The sequence below is a fragment of the Anas platyrhynchos genome, chromosome 3 (assembly GCF_047663525.1).
Source record: "Anas platyrhynchos isolate ZD024472 breed Pekin duck chromosome 3, IASCAAS_PekinDuck_T2T, whole genome shotgun sequence".
In the NCBI taxonomy this organism is placed as follows: Eukaryota; Metazoa; Chordata; class Aves; order Anseriformes; family Anatidae; genus Anas; species Anas platyrhynchos.
This window is the reverse complement of record NC_092589.1, coordinates 101,030,462-101,053,247: the sequence shown is the minus strand read 5'-3', so window position 1 is coordinate 101,053,247 and position 22,786 is coordinate 101,030,462. Positions and strand designations below refer to the sequence as shown.

At 35.0% G+C, this 22,786-nt stretch overlaps 1 protein-coding gene across 8 annotated transcripts in view; it reads right to left on the bottom strand.

Annotated features, from left to right (window-relative positions):
* SNTG2 (syntrophin gamma 2) overlaps positions 1 to 22,786 on the bottom strand; it is a 292,459-nt gene that overhangs the window by 129,993 nt on the left and 139,680 nt on the right. For 5 of the 8 annotated variants that reach the window (XM_072036394.1, XM_072036392.1, XM_072036391.1 and 2 more), the window contains exons 3-6: positions 20,624 to 20,680; positions 20,470 to 20,527; positions 8,669 to 8,712; positions 8,509 to 8,550 (exon numbers count right to left, since the gene is read on the bottom strand). In XM_072036394.1, the coding sequence (XP_071892495.1) occupies positions 8,509 to 8,550; positions 8,669 to 8,712; positions 20,470 to 20,527; positions 20,624 to 20,680 (201 nt within the window). The remainder of the gene's footprint in view (positions 1 to 8,508; positions 8,551 to 8,668; positions 8,713 to 20,469; positions 20,528 to 20,623; positions 20,681 to 22,786) is intronic. The other 3 variants (XM_072036395.1, XM_072036396.1, XM_072036393.1) reach the window with 2 other exon arrangements.

Here is a 22,786-nt window from a genome sequence, read left to right as displayed (position 1 = left end):
TGCATGTAAAAGACATTGCATATTAAATGTTCATTATAACTTGCTTCTTAATGAGGAATGCAGCCAGATGCATTCAGTGATAAAATAATCACATTTCTTAGGGCATCTGGCAAACTGAGGTTGAATTGTATATCCCTCAACATTTGACTGTAGTACTACAATTTGCTGCTTCTATGCGTTTTTATTTTTATGTTGTGTTGGGATACAGAATGCTTATGGCAAATCAGCAGCTGGAGAAATAAAACTAAATTCAGATCTTTTTAACCTAAGAACATTTAAAAATTATCTGTATCACCGTCAAGTAACAGGACTGCTTTTCTACAACAACCAAATCCCCAGAAAAACAGCTCAGAAAAATTCTATAGGGTAACTAAAAGAACAGGAAAACTACAAACACCAGAACTTCATTCTGCAGTCTAATGACACAAATTTGCATTCTTGTTATAATTGTCCAATTTTTTCCTTTCTTTCTGTTACTGCCCACCTACATAGCAGCAGCTAATTTTCTAAAAATGCATGTTAAGTCCCAATTAATGAAAGCAACTATGCATTACCTGCTTCCTAATAAAAGGTTCTTTCTCTACTTTCAGCTCCTGCTTCAGCTTTTTTATAAACGCAGCCATTCTGTAGCTATACGCTCACTACAACAGGTATTTGCCGTCCATGTAATACATGGGACTGGGCTAGGCAACGACAAAGGAAACCTGTGAGAACTACCAAGATGAAATTAAGAAAGCAAAATCTTCTAAAACTTGGTATCTTTTCTCTCTCTCTTTTTTTCCCCTCTAATCAAAAAAATACATTTAAAAGTTTTAACTAAACTGAGTTTTTTTGGTACGCTTCACAGTTGAAGAGGTCCTCCTCTTCAAAAAACAAAGATTTTTCTTTTTTACAGAAAAATTGTAATTTTTTGTTTATCTGTATCTGGAAAAAACATTCTGTTTGAAAAAGATTTACAAATGCTTTCAAACCTATATTCCTGTTTGGCTGACCCCAAATGTAAATCTCCCAATAATGGGGAACACAAGAACAGTTTGGGATCATATCAACTAATTCTCCTTCATTAAAATCTTCACAGCTGATTGATTGTTGTTTCTGTCCACATGCCTGTGTGTAACTGGAGATAGCCTCTTAGCCTGGAACACATCAAAAGCTTCTGTCAGTCAAGATATGACCCTTTTACTTAGTGCCCCAATCTTCCCATTTAAAGAAATAATGATAACAACAATACATTGGGAAAACAATACACCTAATCACAAACTAATGAAATTACCTATCATATACAGAAACTAGTCATAGAAAAGTCAGTATGAAAAAAGCTCTACATTTCTTCTTCAAACGATTTAGAGTAGTGTTAGAAATCAACCTGAGTAAGAAATGTACCATCTGCTAAAGGTTTTGGCTTTTTTTTAAAATTATTATTATTATTATCTTTATTATTATTTCAGGAAACAATTCTGAAACAATCTAAGGAGAACATTCAGAAAATGCTCAATCTTCAATCTCTAATCTTCAAAAGATTAAAACCATTTCACAGAAAAATACTTTGGTAAAAATGAAAGGAGACTCAGAGATATCCGTCAGTATGGCCCCCCCAAAAATTATTTTACAGCATAGCCCTGTCAAGTTCTTTCAGAAAAATCTCCATCATTTTCCTCTCTATTCAGGTCTCACAAACAAAAAGATCTCAATTTCATTTCATAACTCGTAGTTCTGGCTTCTCTACTGGCAGAGACAGTGGACAATCTGTCCTTTACTATTCCTTTCATGCCAATCAACTTTACAAGTCTCCACAATATCTCATCTCAATTATCCCATTTTCAGAGTAAAGCTCTACCTGCCTTTTAGCTATTCACCGTTTAGAAGCTGTTGCACATCTTTGATCATGCTGCTCGCTGCCTTGTTGCTTTCTCTGAACCTTTTCCTGTGTTTTTTTTTTCTGCATCCTTTGAAGTGAAAGGACCAGAAATACTGTCAGTACTGAAGATACAAAGCCACCTTAGACGCATACAGGGATGTTTTCAGTTCTGCTTTCTACTCCTTTTCTAAAAAAAAACACCAAACACCTCCAACATTTGGTTAGCTTTTATGAATTCTTAAAGCCTGAGATTTTATTTCACAGCTGCAGTGATCAGTTCAGAGCCCATCATTCTTTACGTGGAGCAAGGACTCTTCCCTCCCATGTTTACAACTTAGCTTTTATATGAAAAGGAGGTTGTGGCAAGAAGGGTCTTTGTCTCTTCCCTCAGGTGACAAGTGATAGGATGAGAGGAAAAGGTCTGAAGTTGCACCAAGGGATGTTTAGGTTGGACATTGGGAAGAATTTATTCATGGAGAGGGTGGTCAAGCATTGGAATGGGCAGCTCAGGAAAGCTGGGGAGTCCTATCCCCAGAGGTATTTAAGTGTGGACGTTGCACTAAGGTTTAGTAACGGGACTTGGTAGGTCAGGTTGATGCTTGGACTTGATGATCTTGAAGGTCTTTTCCAACCTAGATAGTTCTATGATCCTAAGACTTCACCTTCTATTGTATTGTCACTTAATCAGTGAGTCCTGTTGTCATTCTTCAGAGCTGTCCCTTACCCTTCCCAGTCTAAACAGTTCTGTTGAACGTGTGGTGGTTTTACTGTGCTGGGCAGCTAAACACCACAACCGCTCTCTCACTCCCCCTCCTTAGATGAGGAGGGGAAGAAGTAAAGTAAAGAACAACTCACAGGTTGAGATAAGGATAATTTAATTAAAGGGAACAAGAAAAAAAAAATTAAGGAAAGATCATTATTAACTAAACAATTTAACTAAAGGGAAAAAAAAAAAAGAAAGAGGAAAAGGGAGGGGGAAAGGGAAAAAAGAGGAAAAAAAAACAAACACAAAACAAAGCAAAACACGAATGAAGGCTATGTGGAAGTGCAGAGGAAAGAAATTACTCTCTACTTCCCACAAATGAGCTATGATTGACCATGTCCTTGAAGCAGGGCCTCAACGCACGTAGTCCTCGGAGGAGGACCGACGTTTTCACAAGGAGAGCCCACCCCTCCCCTCTTCTTCCTGTTTTCACCTTTTATTGCTGAGTGTGACACCACGTAGTATGGAACATCCCTTTGGTTGGTTTAGGTCAGCTACCCTGGTGATGTTTCTCTTCTCACATTTTTGCCTACCCCCTAGGAGGGTTGGAGAGAGTCCTGGTGCTGTGCCAGCACTGCTCAGCAGCAGACACAGCACTGGTGTGGTACCACTGCTGTTCTGGCTACAAGTGCAGAGCACAGCACTGTATGTGCTGCTGCAGGGAAAGTTAACGTTCCAGCCAGACCCAGTACTGAATGAGCAAACAGTCACCTCATGTTTCATTCCATTTAACAGTTTGTTGTGAATATCTTGAAAACAGAAGTCCCAGCAAAATGGGATTGTGTGGGACATCCCTTCATTGTGAACTTCAACCCAATTACTCTTCCCCTCTGTTTCTATCTTTCAGTTATTTATCCAAACAAGAACCATTGTTATTACGTTTCCTTTAAGGCACGTATGAAACAAGGATTTTGTTGGGAGTCTTTTTAAAACTCAAGCAAACTATATCAATACTTTATCTGCATTATTACTGATTCTTCACAAAGCACAGGCAGGTTTCTGACACACAGCAACTCTTTGCCAGAAAATGTTTTATCTATATATTTGTTAATGGTATTTTTTTTTAATTATGATTGTTAATTATTTCACTAGTACAGACAACCAGGCTTACCAGACTGTGGTTCTACAGATCACCTTTTGTACCTTTCACTGGTATGTACTTTTCACCTCTCAGTCCCCACACATCAACATAAATTAGACAATGTCTTTTAATTTAAAACAATTATATTTAAACCAAATGATGGTTTATGACCATTATGATGGTTTTATGATTTTATTCCATCACCTCTTCTAATACAAATACTTTATAAAAAATTACATTTTTATAAGAAATAATTAATTTTAATTATATTTTCATGTTTATATTATTTTTTACCTTGCTTTATATTCATTTTTAATTGAATAGTTAAGTGTTGTGTCATCATTTATCAAGTAAATGATCCCTATGGTGACATTTAAATTAGCAAATTAAACACGATCAGGACACAAATTCAAACACTGAAACATAATTAGTTAAATTCCATATAGTTAAATTGTCAGAACAGAGCAGGGTATGATTTAGACACGAGGAGTCACCATCCCTGGAAGTCTTCAAAAGACGTTTAGATGTAGAGCTTAGGGATATGGTTTAGTGGGGACTGTTAGTGTTAGGTCAGAGGTTGGACTCGATGATCTTGAGGTCTCTTCCAACCTAGAAATTCTGTGATTCTGTGATACTTCACACTCTTCTAAATCCTGTCCTACCATGGACTGGGCTAGCCTGGTCCAAGGGCCATTATCAGTAAGTATTTTGCAGACAGGCTCCCTGTTTCAGGAGACGTGAGGGAGTTTAGTTACATGGACATATGTCATGCTGTACCGGGCAACCTCAAAGTGACTGGATAGGAAATGATGTAGTGTGCAGTGCCCAGCTAATGCATCACACTGACTTCAACTCATTAAACTACCACCAAAAGTCTTCAGTATGAGCACCTGCAAACCTTCATATCAACAAAAATCTGAAATAAAAATCTTCACACTCTTTCCTAAACGTTTGGACACAGTCAGTCAATTCCATCTTCCTGCCCAGAGAGGCAGTAACTAGTTCTCCTCCAACCAACGTTCACTCAGACAGCAGAAAGGAGCCTCCTCTGTTGCACCCTCTCTGTCTGCTTCTTCTCACCATGTGACAGAGAGAAAGAAGAGAAACCAATGATGTCCCAAATTACAAATCTCCAGACATTCACAACAAGAATTGCTGAAGTTTTCTCCACGTATAATACTCTTTAATTGGCAAACAAATGTCTTTGCCTAGAGTATTTCTCATTGCTGCTTAAAAGAAGTAAATAAAGAAATTCAAGGCTGCTTTCCCTGTGGTTGTAAAGGGCCAGCAAGCACATCTCTGTATAGCTCACCCTCACAAGGAGGCATTTATTCCCTGCTATTAGATATGCTTTACTATCAATATCACAGAAAATGTATTTTATTTTGTAATAAACTGATCAAACGTGCCAGCAAATGCTTAATACTACTATTTGATCATATGCATCACCTGCCTACCGCAGACAATACAGGGATATTTAATAGTAGTATACCCTACAGCAGTGTAGAATAGCTCAGAAAAACAGGATCTCCAGTGTATTGCTATGGACATAACTCTCCTTGACAGTGGCCTGAAAAATTAAATGTAAATTAATATACTGGGAGTTTGTCAAATAAATTTTATAGTTTGGCAGACATCTCTTCCCCATGCCCTAATGAGTCCTCAGTAACACTGGAGGAATAGGTTCTACGTTGCAGAAATATTTTTCAGTTGAAACAGGCTACTTAGAGAGGTATATCTCTAAGACAACAGAAAAAACAAAAACAAAAAAAAAAAACCTTAAACAGCACGGTTACTGTAACTCCTGATCCAGAACCATTAACATGATAGTTAGTTTTGATTTCTGTTAAGTACTGAAACACTGCTATTAAAAAAAAAAAAAAAAAAAAAAAAGTGAATCAAAGATTTTCATTTTAAATTTTGAAAGGAGTAAAAAAAAAAAAACAAAAACCATTTATGCAGTTTTTATTCCAACACAAGGGATGAGATTGATGCAGACGAAATATAATTCTTCATCCTGAAAGTGTACTTTAGGGTGAACAGTAAAATGACATTTTATCAGGAGAACTGACTATTCCATTTGTGTTGTACAGGGTGATAATCTGATTAGCCACTAGGGAAATAAAATACATTTCCCTTGCATATAATCAATACAGAAACTATATTAATCTCCATATTAACATTCTCTGCACTCACCGTCTCTCCACACTAATATATTATTTATGAAAATAAACTTATTTTTCAAAAAATATAAATTATTTTCAGTTCTCCACAGTCTGTTGTATTACCTACTGTAAAAGACGGATTTTCCTCAAACCCGATTTCCATTTTTTCATGTATCTATTCATAACATTAGCCAGAACTAAGCTGTGAGATTACAAGCAGCTTGAACAGTTACTAAGAAAAGCAAATTTGAGTAATTGGAAGTTAAAACCAGGAAAGCCAGTTGTTTGGCTTGCACAGAAGTAAGCACCTTTCAACCTTGCTCAAGAGAAAAAAAACAACACAGGTATTTGGTGCAATCAGGATCAGCTGCATACATAACAGTCTCGAGTGTCAGTTGTGAAGATGGTAGGTAGTAAACACAACAAATTGGCCTCCTTGACTACTATTCCCAGATCTTGTAGCCTTCTCACCCTTGTATTTACCCCAGTGGGTTTTAGGTCTTTAAACTCTGTGAGCTGAACTGGTATATAATTATACATAATCCTACATTTAATAAAAGACAGGTTATCTAAAATTACGCTTATTCAGTGAACTTCCTCACATGCAGAATGACGCCCAAGCAGTCTCAAAGAAATGGCTATCTCCCCCCCCAAAAAAAATGTCCCCAGTTTTTATTGCTGAACATGATGTTATGTGGCACAGAAAATCCCTCTGTTCAGTTCAAGTCTGCTCCCAGCTTGTATCCCCTAATAATTTCTTGCCCACCCCCAGCTTACTTGCTGAGAGTGGGGAGAGGTGGGAAAAAGAGAAAGCCTTGCTGCTGTGCAAGCACTGCTCAGCAACAACTAACACCAATGTGTTAGTTAACACTGTTTTAGTCACAAATCCAAAACAGCACCATACAAGCTGCATGAAAAAATTAATTCCATTCTACCAAGCACCAGTCCTTTGGATCACACAGTGCTATTTGTAAACTTGAATTAGGTGTTTGCAAATGAGGTCTTCATCACCCAGAATGGAAGCAGCAAGATAAGAAGTATATTCAAACTATATTACAGGATGACCTTTCACAAGTCCTATTTTGGGGTAGATCACTGAATATATGAGACAGTGGTGCAAGAAAGAAAGAAAGAAAAATAATTGCTGAATAACCTTTGACAAGCATACTCCCATCAATTAAATACTTTGTAGAATGTTAACAAGATTAATTGTAAAATGTAACCCAGTGTGAACTGATGCTAGATAAGCCTCATTGCTGAGTGCCTTTGGAACAGAATTGCTCGATGCCTCTCAACTAATTTGACTGACACAGTTAGAAAGTAGGAGACTCTTTACAGAGACAGAATGCAGGTATACTTTCCCAAAAGTTAGATGAATCCTCCAGTCCTAGCCTCCTGCTTTCTGGAAAAGTATCCCTAATCACTAAATTGCTATATTAATAGTAATTAAAACAACTTGCAACACTGACTTCTCCAGTGGCCTTTCTAGGTGCTCAAAAATACTGCACTTTATGCAAATCTCACAGTTATAGGTTTGTGTTCTTTGAAACCTGAATGGAACTTAGGAGTGCGATTTGCTATGCATTCAGTTGGAGAATGAATGAAGAAACATTCAACAGCGAATTGGCCAATACTGTCAATAATGGTTTAGTGGCTTCTAAAATCAACAGGTACTCAAACACTTCCTTTCTTCTGTGCTTGCCAATACATTAGTCTGAGAGTTGAGGTGGAAATGATTCTCAAACTGAGATAGAATATGAAGTGGAGAAGAAACTTCAAGAAATTAGGCCAGAACACTGGCATCAGATATTCATCTTAGGCCTACTATATGTGATGTGATGGTAAAAATGTTCTGCAAATTCAGCTACCAACCTTTGGCTTACCTGTCATAAAAACTCTGACAGGTAATATACAGCAAGTGATAAGTGTTTCCTCTTTTGAGGTTTGGCTGCAAACATCTTAGCACTTAATGCTACATACAAAAATAACGTATTTTAGAAAAATAAAATAGTTCTCCTACTTTATTTTTCCCCCAAGAACAGAGTCACCCCCACTGAAATCTATCACCTTTTAAAAGAGGGATAAAGGAGTTTGAAAAGCTACCATGTTATTTTGAGAAGTCCTTGCCATATTAATTCTACAAAGGAATGTAGAAAACATTTTAATAATTTTCCTTTTAAGAAAATAAAATGCTTTCCAGAGTTCTTGGCCTAAAAAATATCAGATAATCTTCTGATCGTTGTAAGCCATAATCTTTTATTATACAGTACTAATAACTCCCTAGAACACACTGAAAGACCTTGATCCACTTCTAGAACAGCACCATGAAAATGAGTCACTTTCAAGATTCAACATATTGTGCTAGTAGTATTTAACCTGATTCTGCTCTAACCTAGAGATTTGTCTAAACGTAACAAAACTTAAATACTGTTAACATTTCCTGAAAATCACTGCTAGTGAGCTTCAGCTTAAAAAGAAAGAAACAAACAAAAAACAGTAGATATGTATTCACACTTCACATTGTGCTTCTATTTATTTTGTGAAATGCTTCAATATGAACAACCTCATATGGTGAAAGGTTAGAGACAAAATACTATGGATATTCTGTATGCTATCAAAAAATCAAAGTGGAAGGACTTACCACTTCTTCGTGGGTAGCACTTTCTACATTAATACCATTAACCTAAAAACAGAGATGCAATAGGAACAGAATGATTTCCAATATGTAAGTGACTTAACGAAACAAACATAAAGGCAAGTATGAAACAAATGTCTGTAGAAAAAAGCAAACATTTACTGACCTGCATTATTGCATCTCCTATAAATAACATTCCGGTTTGGTCAGCTGTGGGATAACAGGAAGAGGACAATTTAATTCAAAGCAGTACTAAAAAACAATGTATATTATCTTTCAGCATTTGGTTTAGCATGCTGTTTGTAAGCATCATTTCAAACTGATTTGCTTGTGAAAATACCAATGGCATAGCAATCAGTGTTCATTCTAAAAAGGTAATAGATTCCTAGCAATTTTAAACAAATTAAGAGAATTACTTCCCTTGCACAAAGAACGTATTTAATATGGAATACAAATGTCATTTCTCACTAATGAAGGATTTCATTAAATTATGTGGAAAGCATGATTCACACTTTTCATTATTATTCTACAAAAGGGAAATAGGAATTTCTGAAACTACTTAGCAATTCCTTTCCCCCTGAACAAATTTACAGGGACTGCTATAATTAAAGAGGTTGTGCCTAGAATTTAATACAACTCTTTAACATGAAGTTTGACTTATCTTTGTTCCTGAGAATAACATAATACATTATTTCAGTTGGTAATTTGCATGTTTCCTGCCTTACAAAATCAATGGGAATGATATAATGAAACTGCAAAGAAAACTACACAGACACAATGACATTTTTGAGGTGTATTCATCAGCTTTTAAATTTATTTAATTTTTAGCAGAATTCAAGGGTGTTTACCTCTTGAAATTTAGCACTTAATTTAAAGAAAGTCTCCAATCCTGCAGACTGATATGATTAAATTAAGCATATGAATAGTCTTATATGCGATCTTACAGTCACAGTTTGAGACACTGAAGAATGTTAACCAAGATAGTATTTTGAGATATGTAAACAGAGGAAAGAAGGAAAGAGAGAGAGAGACAGACAGACAGACAGAGGAAGGAAGGGAGGAAGGAAGGAAGGGAAGAAGGAAGAAGGGAAGGAAAAAAAAAAAGAATGAACTAAAAATATTCTTACCATTTCTACAATATAGCTTTTGCCACTGAAAATGTCCCACTTTTGGTTTAAAAAAAACAAACAGCTTCTTTCTGTTAAATCTGTATTTTCTAATAGATTTTTCTTCATTCTTTTGGCAGATAAAAGATACATTTTATTAGTACTTTTATCAGTACTTAGGAAAGATTTTGTGATTTATTTTAAATACCATGTTAAAAGTTGTATTGAAGGTCTTTACCCTACATTTAATCTCAGTTTGTATTTTAAAAATATGCACACAATTTGTAATAGCATAATTCAGTTGCACAGAAGCGCAACTGATTTAAAGCACTGAAAAAACCACAAGCAATTCCATGCAGCCTGTAGAGGCACCTGTATTGCTACAGGAGACAGATGCTACCTTGGGCATCTCAGTATTAAACTTCTGGTCAAGATGTTAGCAATACATACACCAATAGTGAAAGTAATCTGATCCATTTTTTTATTTGTTTATGCCCACTTGTGTTAATGACTAGGAACAAAGCTGAGAAATATTTACTACACCTGTAATAGCAGGTGATAAGGCAGAACAGAGATGGATTATAGCCCAGTAATAGCCCAAGACTGATTATTAGGGGTGTCCTCCTGTAGCAGGTTGAGACCCACCCATACCTCCATGACCCCCCCTAGCATATTTCTGGTTCAACAGATGTTCAAGCACTGTATTATGAGGAGGTCAAAGTTTCAGGGGCTGCTGTATTGCTTTTAAGTAAGGTCAGCTTCTGTGGCTCTTTACAGTGACTGTTGGTAGCAGGAGTGCATCACTGTGTGAGGCTGCTGTGCCTCAGGATGGGCTACTTGGGGGCCCACATAAGTTTTGTGTAACAGTTCCATAAAAACAGGAAAGAGAAAATTACCAACACAAAGTTCTTGAGATAGGGTTAGTAAACAATTCAGGGACTGAGGAGGAAAAACACTGACATGAATTTTTTTTTTTTTATAAAAAAAATCTCAAGGAACAAAAACAGGTAGCTGAAGGATTGTAACTCAGCAGCACTGGAGGTAAATCCCATCCAGGGAGCAATAGAGGCTGAACATTCCCCACCTGATTGCTGACTGCCAAGACAGCAAAGGCTTACTGGCTGTCCCACAGTGATGAGTACTGCAATGCCCCTAGCTACCTATTGTGTGCATTAGCCAATAAATATTATAGTTTAAGTGCACAAAGCAACTATATTCTGCTTGCAGAGTCTTTACACACAATTGAAGTTCTCCAGATAAAGTGAATGAGAGGGGGAGAGTTACACAGCTGATGCCAAATGCTCTATGAATGGAAGTAAAACATGGAAAATAGACTTCCTTCAAAAGTGCATTATACAGTAAACTAACACAATAATGTGGACACCTCCATGGCTGCTGTCATTATGGCCAGTGATGGTACTCTGGCAAATGATGCTAACAAGTCTGTGATGAAACACTTTGCTTTATATGTATATCCTCTATAGCTTAAAATCAATGATGATTTCTAACACAAATATTTTCCAGAAGTCAAATTGTAGAGGAAATGTCACTGCGAAGCAGAAGACACAATATAGTTAGGAAGTGTATTAGAACTAAAGTGACCTGAAAAACTCCTTGGAAAGAGACAAAAAGACAGTCTTGTTCTCTCTCATTTTAAATCTGAAGACAAGTAGTGTATCATTTCAAACTCTACTTATGCTTTCATTAAGTTATACCTTCTCTGAATGAAAAAAACATTGTTGATTTCAAGTACTATGTTCCACTTTATGTGGAACTTTGTCTCTCACTGGTAGCATCCTCACAAAGATGTCTATGAAAGGTTGCTCTGCAATTATGAGTCACGCTGCGTAGAATTAATCAGTACTAAAAACAGACCACTTGAGAAAGTGTATTGAGATACCAAGTAGCATATAATCTTATTCAGAGACACAGTAAATACAACTTTTCTGGAATTCAGGATATCTCTTGAAGATTAACTTGAAATAATATTTTATAAGTAATGAACTGAACGTGGCCAGAAAAACATGTTCAAAAGAAAACATGCACAAAGTAGTAATAAGCAGAAATGTACCAGGGTTTAAAAGAAAATTAGGTGTGTGCTGCAACAATTAGTATTTGTCACTGATAACAACTCTACATTTCAATTATCTTTTGTACATTCATTAAATTCACAAGTGATACTGCAGTTGGAGGAAAGCATCAGGGGCTTCTATAGAGGAAGTGATACAAAATAAACCATAAAAAAAAAAAATAATAATCCTATTCTTAAGAATATATTAGACTTGGAAAAACTTTCCCAAGAGTAAATGACCTATCATACTAGCTATTAAAAATAAATAAATAAATAAATAGACAATCAGACAGAAACATGGACTATGAAAGTTATTTGCACCCTTTGAAAAGGATAAAAGAACAAGTAATTCTTCTGAGCTCTGTTTTATTTCCTCTTCATATCCATTAGCTGTATTGAAGTTTTCAAAATTTACAAGATTGTGAAATGGTTAATTCACCAGATTCTTGGGAAACTCTGACTTACCACATGGTAGTGATGCACAGATCTATGCAGATTTGAGTCTGTAAGTAATATGATGTGCTTGTATTTTTCAAGACTTATAACAATACATACTTTCAATAAAGTTTTGCTGAATTCCTGAATACTATGAGACATGTACTGGGTGCTAAGTCCTCGAACATTGCATTTATGATACACAAAAACATGCTGTTTTAGGCATACAGGTAAGTTCATTGACTTCATGACCTCTCGATTCTTAAGCTTAACCTTAAATATATGTAAAAGTGCTCAACTCCATAACAAGAATTTAAATGACAAGTTAAGCAAGTATACAAATTAAAAAGAGAAGATGGGAGAAATTGGTATTTAGAATGCAAGAGGTTTCATAAAGTTATTTTCAAGTGTTTTTCTCTTCTCTCTTGGATATAGTTACAGTTGTGACTGTAAAGACACCACTGGTGCAATTCACTTTTATATTTTGTTGAAAACAAGCAGTCTTGTACCTGCATTTGTAATCAATACTTTAAAACAGAACTATATTAACTCAGGTATGAAATACAACCTTGTTAAGGAAGATTTAAAATATTAACATGCTCTTTAGAGGACTTGAGCCAAAAACTGAGAGAGGTCATGCAAAGTGACTGTCAAGTCTCCATCCTTGGAAATAAAGAAAACTCAACTGGACAGTCCTGGGCACACTGCTCTAACTAATGGTGCTTGAGCAGAAGGGTGGACTACATAATCTTAAGAGGTCTCTTCCAACCTCAAAAATTCTGTGATTTGCAAAGCTGCACACAAGACTATATTGAATACCTTTATATATTTTAACATATTTGTTCAAAATGCAACAATTAACCTACTAAGGAAGTATTTGTTGTAAATAAGGATATTTGGAATGAAAACAGAATTTAGTTTGATAGGTTGATTCTCAGATGTTAATTCTTCTCAGAATTATCCTTTGTACTCTATGCAACCCATCTTGTTTTCTTTACAACTTTTGCTGAGAGAAACCAAGGCATTGATTTTTAATTCTCCCACGTGCCTGGCAACAGGACGAGGGGGAATGGGTTAAAGTTGCACCAGGGGAGGTTTAGGTTGGATATTAGGAAAAAATTCTTTACCGAAAGGGTTGTTGGGCATTGGAATGGGCTGCCCAGGGAAGTGGTTGAGTCACCATCCCTGGAGGTCTTTAAAAGACGTTTAGATGTACAGCTTAGTGATATGGTTTAGTGGAGGACTTGTTAGTGTTAGGTCAGAGGTTGAACTAGGTGATCTTGGAGGTCTCTTCCAACCTAGACGATTCTGTGATTCTGTGATTTTCCATCTCACTTTCTTTTAATTTTCAGTGTATCACCCTTACGGCCTGTACTCTCAACCACTCACACCTTATTTTATTTATATAAACACTTTAAATATCTTCTTATTTATTTATTTTAAGGAAAGGCATGTCAACTGAGTTGGGGCAACAAGAAAAGCAGAGTAATTTTATTTTATTTTTAATTCTGGACTTTCAGTATATGAAGGGGGCTTAAAAGAAAGATGGAGAAAGACTGTTTACCAGGGCCTGTTGTGGCAACGCAAAGAAAACATTTTTTTATCTGAAAGAGGGTAGATATTTGGGGGATTGGACTAGATGATCTTTCAAGGTCTCTTCCAATCCCTAACATTCTGTGATTTAGATTGGACATAAGGATTTATTTATTTTACATTGAGGTGGTGAGACACTGGAACAGTTGCCCAAAGAAGTGTTCTGCAAGATTTCAGGGCTGGGTTGGATGGGGCTTTGAGTAACCTGATCCAGTGAAAGATGTCGCTGCCAACGGCAGGGGGATAGGACTAAATGATCTTTAGAGGTCCCTTTTGACTTAAACCATTCTATGATTCTATAATCTTCAGAAAATTTGAAGATACTAATTGCCACTGTTATTTATCACTGGGGATACATGCTTAACCTTAGCTAGGAAGTTCTTGCCTTTGAAAATAAAAGTAAAAATATTTATGCATTGTATACATACAGAATTAAGTAGCAATAGTTAAGAGGCAAAAGCAATACTTATACCTACAAGAAAGCTATTTTTTGTAATTTTTTTAAAAACAAAGTTATAATAGCCAGGTATAGCTAACACTCCATTAAGAGTCACTGAAAATCTATTTAAAATGACAAAATTGTGGTCTTTCATATGGTTAGTAGTATTAAAAGCTCTAGGTACTCTATACATATAATCAATCTAAATCGGGTATTTCCAGATTTACTACAGTTTTTTTCAGGTTAAATAGTTGTGTGCATTACAAAAAAATAAATCACTAATAGAAATAAATAAATAGAAATAAATAAATCACTGATAGAAAAATGTACTGAAATGTAAGGGAAAATTAATCTGATCATACAATTGCAATACTCTAAGGCATAAGGTTAGCTCTAATAGACATATGATTAATATCACATCTAAAAGGCCTGGTGAGCTGAATAACATAGTCAGACAAGTTATGAATATGTAACATTATATTAGGATATAAATTAAAGGCAAATCTGGCATCTTCATTTTTTTTCACAAATGTTTAACAGCTTCCATTAAATACTATTACAGAATGCAAGAAAGTTTTAAATGCTGTAGAGGGGAAGACAAACTTGCAGACTAACGGGGGATGCCTGAAATAATGGAAATACATGCATTAAATGAGACACAATGAAAGAAGACATACATTTTCTAAAATAGCCTAGAAAGTCTTTAGTTCAGAAACTAGTAATGGAAAGATAAGAACACTGAAAAGATCAAAAGTAGAACTTTTATGAAGTTGCCGAAGGATGTTATTAAATCTTTCATATTATTCCATATGACAGTATCTCCAAGCAGAAGGGTTGTCACATTTGTTCCTTCCATCAAATATTCTGTATGATTCTTGACTGTGCTTCAGCCCAAATAATCTGAATGAGTTTTACTCTGACTTTAATTTGTATTTTTCAGTGCAGTAGGCATCTTTGTTACATTTCAGATTGTTTTTGCCTAGTTGCTTGCTTCTCCAGCTTCTATACTAAAACACTATGGTAAAAAGAAAGTTTCAAGTACAAAGTCCAAAACACCATTCATCTTCAGGACTTCAAGCAGTTCTTTCCTGAAAAAATTTACCTGAGAGGACATGTATAATATAGTTCTCTAATTTTCCTACATGAAAAAGTTATCATCAACCTTTGTCTTCAGTCTGGACTGCAGTGGCAACAAATTCAAAAAGTAATTTTAAATGTATTTCATTAGATTTCTACGTTTCATAAGGGAATTACATTGTCAGCCATTCATAATTATAGAATCACAGAATCATTAAAGTTGAAAAAGACCTTCAAGATCAATAGGTGAACAGAAAAAAGAAGTTGTACATTTAAAGGGCATCTTTGGGTCGCATTTTTTTCACCCAATTGCAACAGATAACTAATGCAACATTTTGTACCTTTTTCTATGAAATTTGGAGTACACACATGATAACCATAATATTAGAGGTCCACTGAAATTACAGATATCGTTTTTCAGATTTTATCAACCTTTTTTTTTCAGAAACTGCAAAATGCACCTTTCAAAGAGAATACTCACCATAAATACCTAAGGAACTGAAATAATACTCCCAGAAACATTTAACATTTTAACACAGCTGTCAAGCAAAAAATAATTATTTTTTAAATCAAAAGTCGATCTTCACATCCGTTAAGAATAATTTTATTATTAACATACCCTATGAATACAATTTCAAACAAAAACTTAAAAAAAAGCATTATTCTTTATCAGGAACTTAATGCACAAATTTTTATATACATCAACAGGCGTTTATACATAAATATATCTACAGGGAGAACCTCTCCTTGGGAAAGTATGTAAGTGACTGTTTAAATCTAGAGTTGGACACTAAATTCACTGTTTCTGATTTTTAGCCATGAATGGAATGAAAACAAATTCAAATTAACCCACGGCAATGCTTTAATTTTCTCTGTAAAAATGTGGTTTAGATTTATCACAATCTTAATTGCTATAAAAAAGAAAAATAAGTCAAATTCTATAACAAAACAAAAATACAAATATTTCATCCTGTTTTTTAGAAATAATTTAAATGCATAAAAATATATATTTCACTGTAATAATGAAGACATCATCATTGTAAACATATTCCACAGATTAGATTTAACCTATATACCTGCTCAGTTAAACACATAAATTTGACCATTTGCATCCTTCTAACCAAAGAATTCTTAAGGTTTAGGTCAATAACTTATGTCCCATGCTTCAGCATTTAGATGTAGAGCTTAGGGATATGGTCTAGTGGGGACTGTTAGGGTTAGGTCAGAGGTTGGACTCGATGATCTTGAGGTCTCTTCCAACCTAGAAATTCTGTGATTCTATGATTTAAATCCTGATACAAACCTGAATAGTATAAAGTGTTCAGTTCACTAATTTACCTATCTATATGCATCTTGTTAAATATATGATGACTCCTGACTCCAATTCATATAATTCATACCTTAAGTATGCTTTTAACTATTCTATTGAACAAAAATACTTTTCTGAATCATGGACCAGAGTATCTGCACTTTGCTTGTTAACTGCTCTTTAACAGTTCATTAGGATATCCTTTCTACTGTATGCACTGCTGGTCTCAAGGATGCAATATAATAATAAATAAATAAATCAAAAATGCAAAGAATTTTCTTCTCTGTCCTGTGGAACTACATTTAATGCTGCAGGCATGGATTCAATAGAGATAATGATGAGTCAATGTTACCTTTAAATATAATCAGCTACTCAGTAATAAAGAAAAATAACACTGACAGGTATAATTTAGAATGACACATAAAAAATATGAATAAACCATCAAAAGTGTATGTACATTTAATACGTAGGTGATACTAGGAAATAGTGTACATAAATAAAATACCATCTAACTTAAAAAATATATATATTTTCAAATCATGTCTTTCTTATGTTTAAAGATAGCCTTGTATTTAGCCTTTACTTTCATAACATATAATGAAAGTTTTGGATTCATTTTGAACTCCTATGAACATAAATATCTCCATCTTGGCTTAACTCTTCCTTAATCTTGACCTTGCTGAAGTGAAGCTCTAAGGCTGATGAAGCCAAGGTGATGAAGAATATAAATTACAAATGCAAATGTGCTGTGCATCTTGCTTGTAATCACACGCTATGCCCAATGATTTATCCATACTAGGCTTGGTTACTCTAGTTGCACCACCTTCGTGGATGACTGGAGTCAGCATAGGAAAAAAGACTTCTGCGGGCATTATCACATATGCTTCCGTATCAAACCAGCTTTGTCTGGCATATATGTGTAAGTGAAACTGCTGTAAGCCCTCATCAAACTGGCACTGTGTCCTCCAAACAGATGGTCCTGAATGGAGGCAGCCAGGATGTGGTACTTGGACACAGTCCGTGTTTGGAGAGCGCAGAGTTTCAAGCCAAAAATGTTTCAATGGCTGAACGTCCTGAGTTTGTTCCAATCCTGCCACGTTATATGGCATCTCCCCTCAGAAATGGGCTAAACTCATAAAATAACAAGTCACCCTTTATCACAGGAGGTGGGAAAATGCTTTCCAATTAAAGTTTTAACCAATTTTGGCTCTCCTTTGCAAAACTGGCAAAATGCAAACTATCCCTATTACACCAGCTTTTATTCAATTTTATTTAACTATTTTTGTCATGCCTCATTGATCTGAACCCACTGTTCTGTTTCATCACTGCTGCTTGTCTGACTCCACATGTTATATGAGATATGAGCAGAGCTCACAGCAGTAGTCAGATTATTACAGCAATGCTCACAGAAATGGAAAGCTGCATCAAGGTAACCAAATGTGACTGCTAACTTCATAACTTTGCAACATGAAACAGAAATTCAGTTCCTTGACCAGAGGAACATAAAGTTTTTACAATTAACACATACAGCACTGTATGCAATAAAAGTCACTTGTACCTACAATCAAAGTTCATAAAAAATATTTTAGTAATTACAGATGGGAATAACAGACACTAGATGGAAAGATATAATCACAGAAAAGCTTGTACAATTTATCTCTATATTGTTTACAAGGATTCCTTTAAGTACATTTAATGGATCTGACATATTTTCTTACAGGTTCACTGTACATCAAGTAAGCCTGAATGAACCGATTCCTTTCAAAGTTCAGGATACTCAGCTACACACACCATAAGAATAGGAGTTGGCAGTGCTCAATGAATCATAGAATCACTTATGCTGAAGGACACCTCAGGAGCTGACCTACTCCAGACCCCCCACAGTGAAAGCAGGGCCAAGGTTCTCATCTTTATGACAGATGTGCAACTGATGAAGTATCTATACAGCTTTCTTCATACTTTGTCAGGTGTGCCAGTGTCTTTATACCATTCACTGATTCAGCCATGAACACTGTATAGGAGCTTACTGTGATACAGCATTGTCTCTGGTTATAACTATTACTCACTTTAGAGCTTCCTTCGGCAAAAGGCTACAAGATGTTGCAAATATCTTTCGAGGACAGATTTTCAAATCTGCGGTATACCACTGACACCTTAAGTTGTTGTTGCACTCATTACTCTACAAATAAACACAGTTAGTTCATGAAAAACTGCCTAGATACAAAACTGTGCATACAAGTATTTGATTTATAAAACCACAGCTAACTTTGATTCAAAGCACTGTCCCAGAAAGGGCAGTAGGTATCTTGTTGGTGATTAACTGTATAAACTACTTTCCTTAGACCTCAATGGTTATATTAGTATTTTTTTTATTATTATTATGTATTTACTTTCTTCATATGGTTTATTATGCTGTGTATTCATGGAACCTATTAATGCTCCATCTACAATAACACAACTGGCATAAAAACATCTATTCACTTTCTTCTGCAGAAACAACATCATAAAAGAGAATCATCATGTTGAAATATATCTAAGTGCAGTAACACAGGAAACTTGAAGGAGTCTTTCTAATTGGATACTGGCATAGACAATCTATTCAGTGTTCACTAGATATCATCTGAAACTAGATTACCAACTTCAGGTATTATACTTCAAGCAAAACATGGGCCCACAAAAGAAAATGCAGAGAAGAAAAAGTACTGTCTGAGATCTACTAAAGCATGAGGCTGGACACATTGCCAAGTAAAAGCAAATATTCACAATTTACACTGAGGCACAGCAAGAAGAGGGGCTGATGAGTAAATAGATGGTGTCAGTGGTTCTGAGTCCTTTAAGGAGCAGGGCATGCACCAAGTATCATAACATAGCGCTCTGCCTTTTCTTGCATAAAAGGTTACATGAAACAGGTAGATTTATTCTAGGGAAGAGGAGATGCATAGAAGATTTATCATAGGAACACAGTACTTCTACAGCTATGTAAAGATTGCCTCAGCAAAAAACAAACTAGTCCCCCTGTCCACGTCCACCCGAAATTCACAGAGAGGGTGGTTGCACACTGGAACAGGCTCCCCAGGGAAGTGGTCACTGCACCGAGCCTGTCTGAATTTAAGAAGAGATTGGACTGTGCGCTTAGTCACATGGTCTGAACTTTTGGGTAGACCTGTGCGGTGTCAAGAGTTGGACTTGATGATCCTTAAGGGTCCCTTCCAACTCAGGATATTCTATGATTCTATGATTCTATGAAACTACTACTAAATGACCCTTAGGCCATCTTGCAAGGCACTGCCCGCTCCCATGCAATGGTTCTACTTTACTGATTGTCCCCTTTATTTTTCAGAGCAGTTTTCCAAGATCAGTCTATCATTGTCCCCAAAAGGTTATTTTTGCTAGATAAATGCCAATGTAATACTTAACTGTGTTGGGCTACACTGATTTAGATCTAATGTTATTGTAACAAACATTACGAATCACTCTCTGCAACTAGGCAAAGTCAGTCATGCTGTATGATGAATTACTGTGCAAGGAAAAGATATGTTTGGTTTATATATCCGTTTATATATTTTTTTTATCCTTTGCGTTATTAAACTTAAGTGCATAAATAGGTATCTTATATCATAGTTTTGTTTTCACAAGTAATGTTCAGGACTTTGTTTAAAACACAACTGTCTTACTGCAGTACAATTTTTTTTTTTGTGAAACTATTACTTAACAGTAAAACTTCAAGTGAAGGTCCTAAAGACTTTAAAAGATTATAGATTTTAAATTCAATACAAAGGCACGTGGATCACTTGGACATTTACAGAAAGGCTTAAAGACCGTGTGATACTGAAAGAATTAACTAGAATTAATTCTGAGTTTAAAGAACATTTAATTTTTTTTAAATCATGTACAATACAGTACTATATATTTAAATAACATAAATATATATATTTACCTGCTTGGTCTTTAAACATTTTTGATATGACGACAGGCACTTTGTGCTCAGCACCACCCTGTAAAAGATGCATAATAATCATGAGATCTCAATTAAGGCTGAAGTGAACCAGTCATACTGAAAATTAAAAGAAGAAGTAAGAAGTTATTGATACCTTTATGCTTAAGCCCAAGCCACCAACTGGTTGTCTACGAAGTGTAACAGTTCTGTGCTTTAAAAAATTGTAGAAAAAATACATTTAGGTGAAAACACAATATCTGAATAAGTACAGAAGATGCTTTAGAGTTCATTCTACTCAAACAAATTATGATTTTCAAAGGTACCCTGGAAACTAAACATTCAAGTTCTGTTTTGAAGTATCATTCAACACTGATTTATAGGCACTTATATATAGGCACTCTCCTTAACACAGAGAACAGAACTTTTGTATGAATTCTGCATGCAGACTTATTATTATTTATTACCACTGATGTGATACTCTTCCTAAAAACAAACTTTTACACGCTGTTTCTTTGTTTTGACAAATGTTTTCACAAGAAAACTATATGAACAGCTTTGGGATGCACATTTTCATAGCTGATTTATCTCCTTTAGTTGCTATCGGGTATACACATTATATTTATTCTCATATTTCAATCGCAAATACCAATGTCTTCTAATCCGTATCTTCAGCCATATGTCTTTTTTTTTTTTTTTGCAGCATATGCTAAAAGACTTTTTATGATTGTCCACTTCAAATGGTTATTTTCTTGCGTTTCATGTTTAACCGCATAAAGAAGATAAACATTTATCAATACTTTTCCGTATCAACCTATCGTATGTTTAATAGTACACTGAATTTGGCATTGCTTTAATGTGCAAATCTTGATGCCTGGCAACACAATGATATCAATTCATTCATTGACACTAATCACAGAGTTGGTGAGAACTGTTTTGCAACGTGCTGAACAATAGTGTATATAATGCCACTGTTCAAGAACTGGAACTGTAATTCGCGAACATGTAAAATTAATTTTTTTTTTTTTTTGTATATGATTTCTGATGTACAGAATGACAAGATTACATTATATGGATACCTACTGATCAGATATTTTATGATTTCTCTAATTCTGATAAATGTATTTTTTGATTTTAATACTGAAGCCCATAAACACATATTAACAAGGTATTTTTAGCTTTTTCTTTTTTCTAAAACCCACCTTGCCATACTTAGATTTATGCTAACTCAGGGAAAGAGGGAATACAATGCATCATTGATTTCAGTCTCATTTTAGGAAGGTAAAACAAAAGCATATGGGAAGGGAAAAAAAAGAAAAAAGAAAAAAAAAAGATAACTTTCACACATTTCCAAATTTTTTTTCTTCTGTTACCATGAACATTATACCACAGCAGTCGGTGCTAAAAATGGACAACTAATTTAAGTGTTGACATATAGTATCTGGTTTACATCAAAAGTTGTGTATGTTTCAATCTCAGACCATATAATACAGCTTTATTGAAATCTGCACTACTTTAAATTGCTTTATTGGTACACTTCTTCATTTTGAACTGACTCAAAACTTTCAATCAAAATATTCAAATGCACTAAGAAAGTTCAGATCCAATCTGAATTAGAATACATGTTTCTGCCTTCATGGTCAGAATAGTCATTTTCTATGACATAAATCCTGTTTAATTACTGTGTTTCTCTCCACTTATACTCACAACCTGTAAACTAATTATCACAATCTATCCCATCACATAAGAATGATGGAATAAATGCTTTAACAGCTTGATTGCTTGAGCATTATTGGGCTTGAAATACACTTACACTACATAGATAGCCTTGGCCTTTTTATAAAAGACAAGCAAGGTACTACGTAATGCTATTGTGCCCACTCAACTATAACTAACATTCCTATTTTTATACAGTAGATACATTTCACATGATAATACTGATTCTATAAATTAGTTTATAGCTCTACAAAGCACTCTATTTGCATAATATATTTTTTATAAGTTTGGCATTTGTGTTTTCATAGCTCATAGCATAGCTCATTACAGAGCTTCAAATATTTCTGTTGAAGAATGCTTTCAGAGAAATTATGTACCTAAAAGTTTCTTACAAAACAGCTTTTAAAATTAGAGCTACTTGCAAAAACGCAAAGATCTCCTACATTTGAAGATGTTCATATTGCAAATTAAAATGTTGTAAGCTGAGCAGTATCATAACCAAGATCATTTACACAAATTTATTCAATCCTATGATCACATATAGTTCACTATGATTGCAAACGATAGTTATATAAGACCAAACACCACATTCCGTTTTCTATAG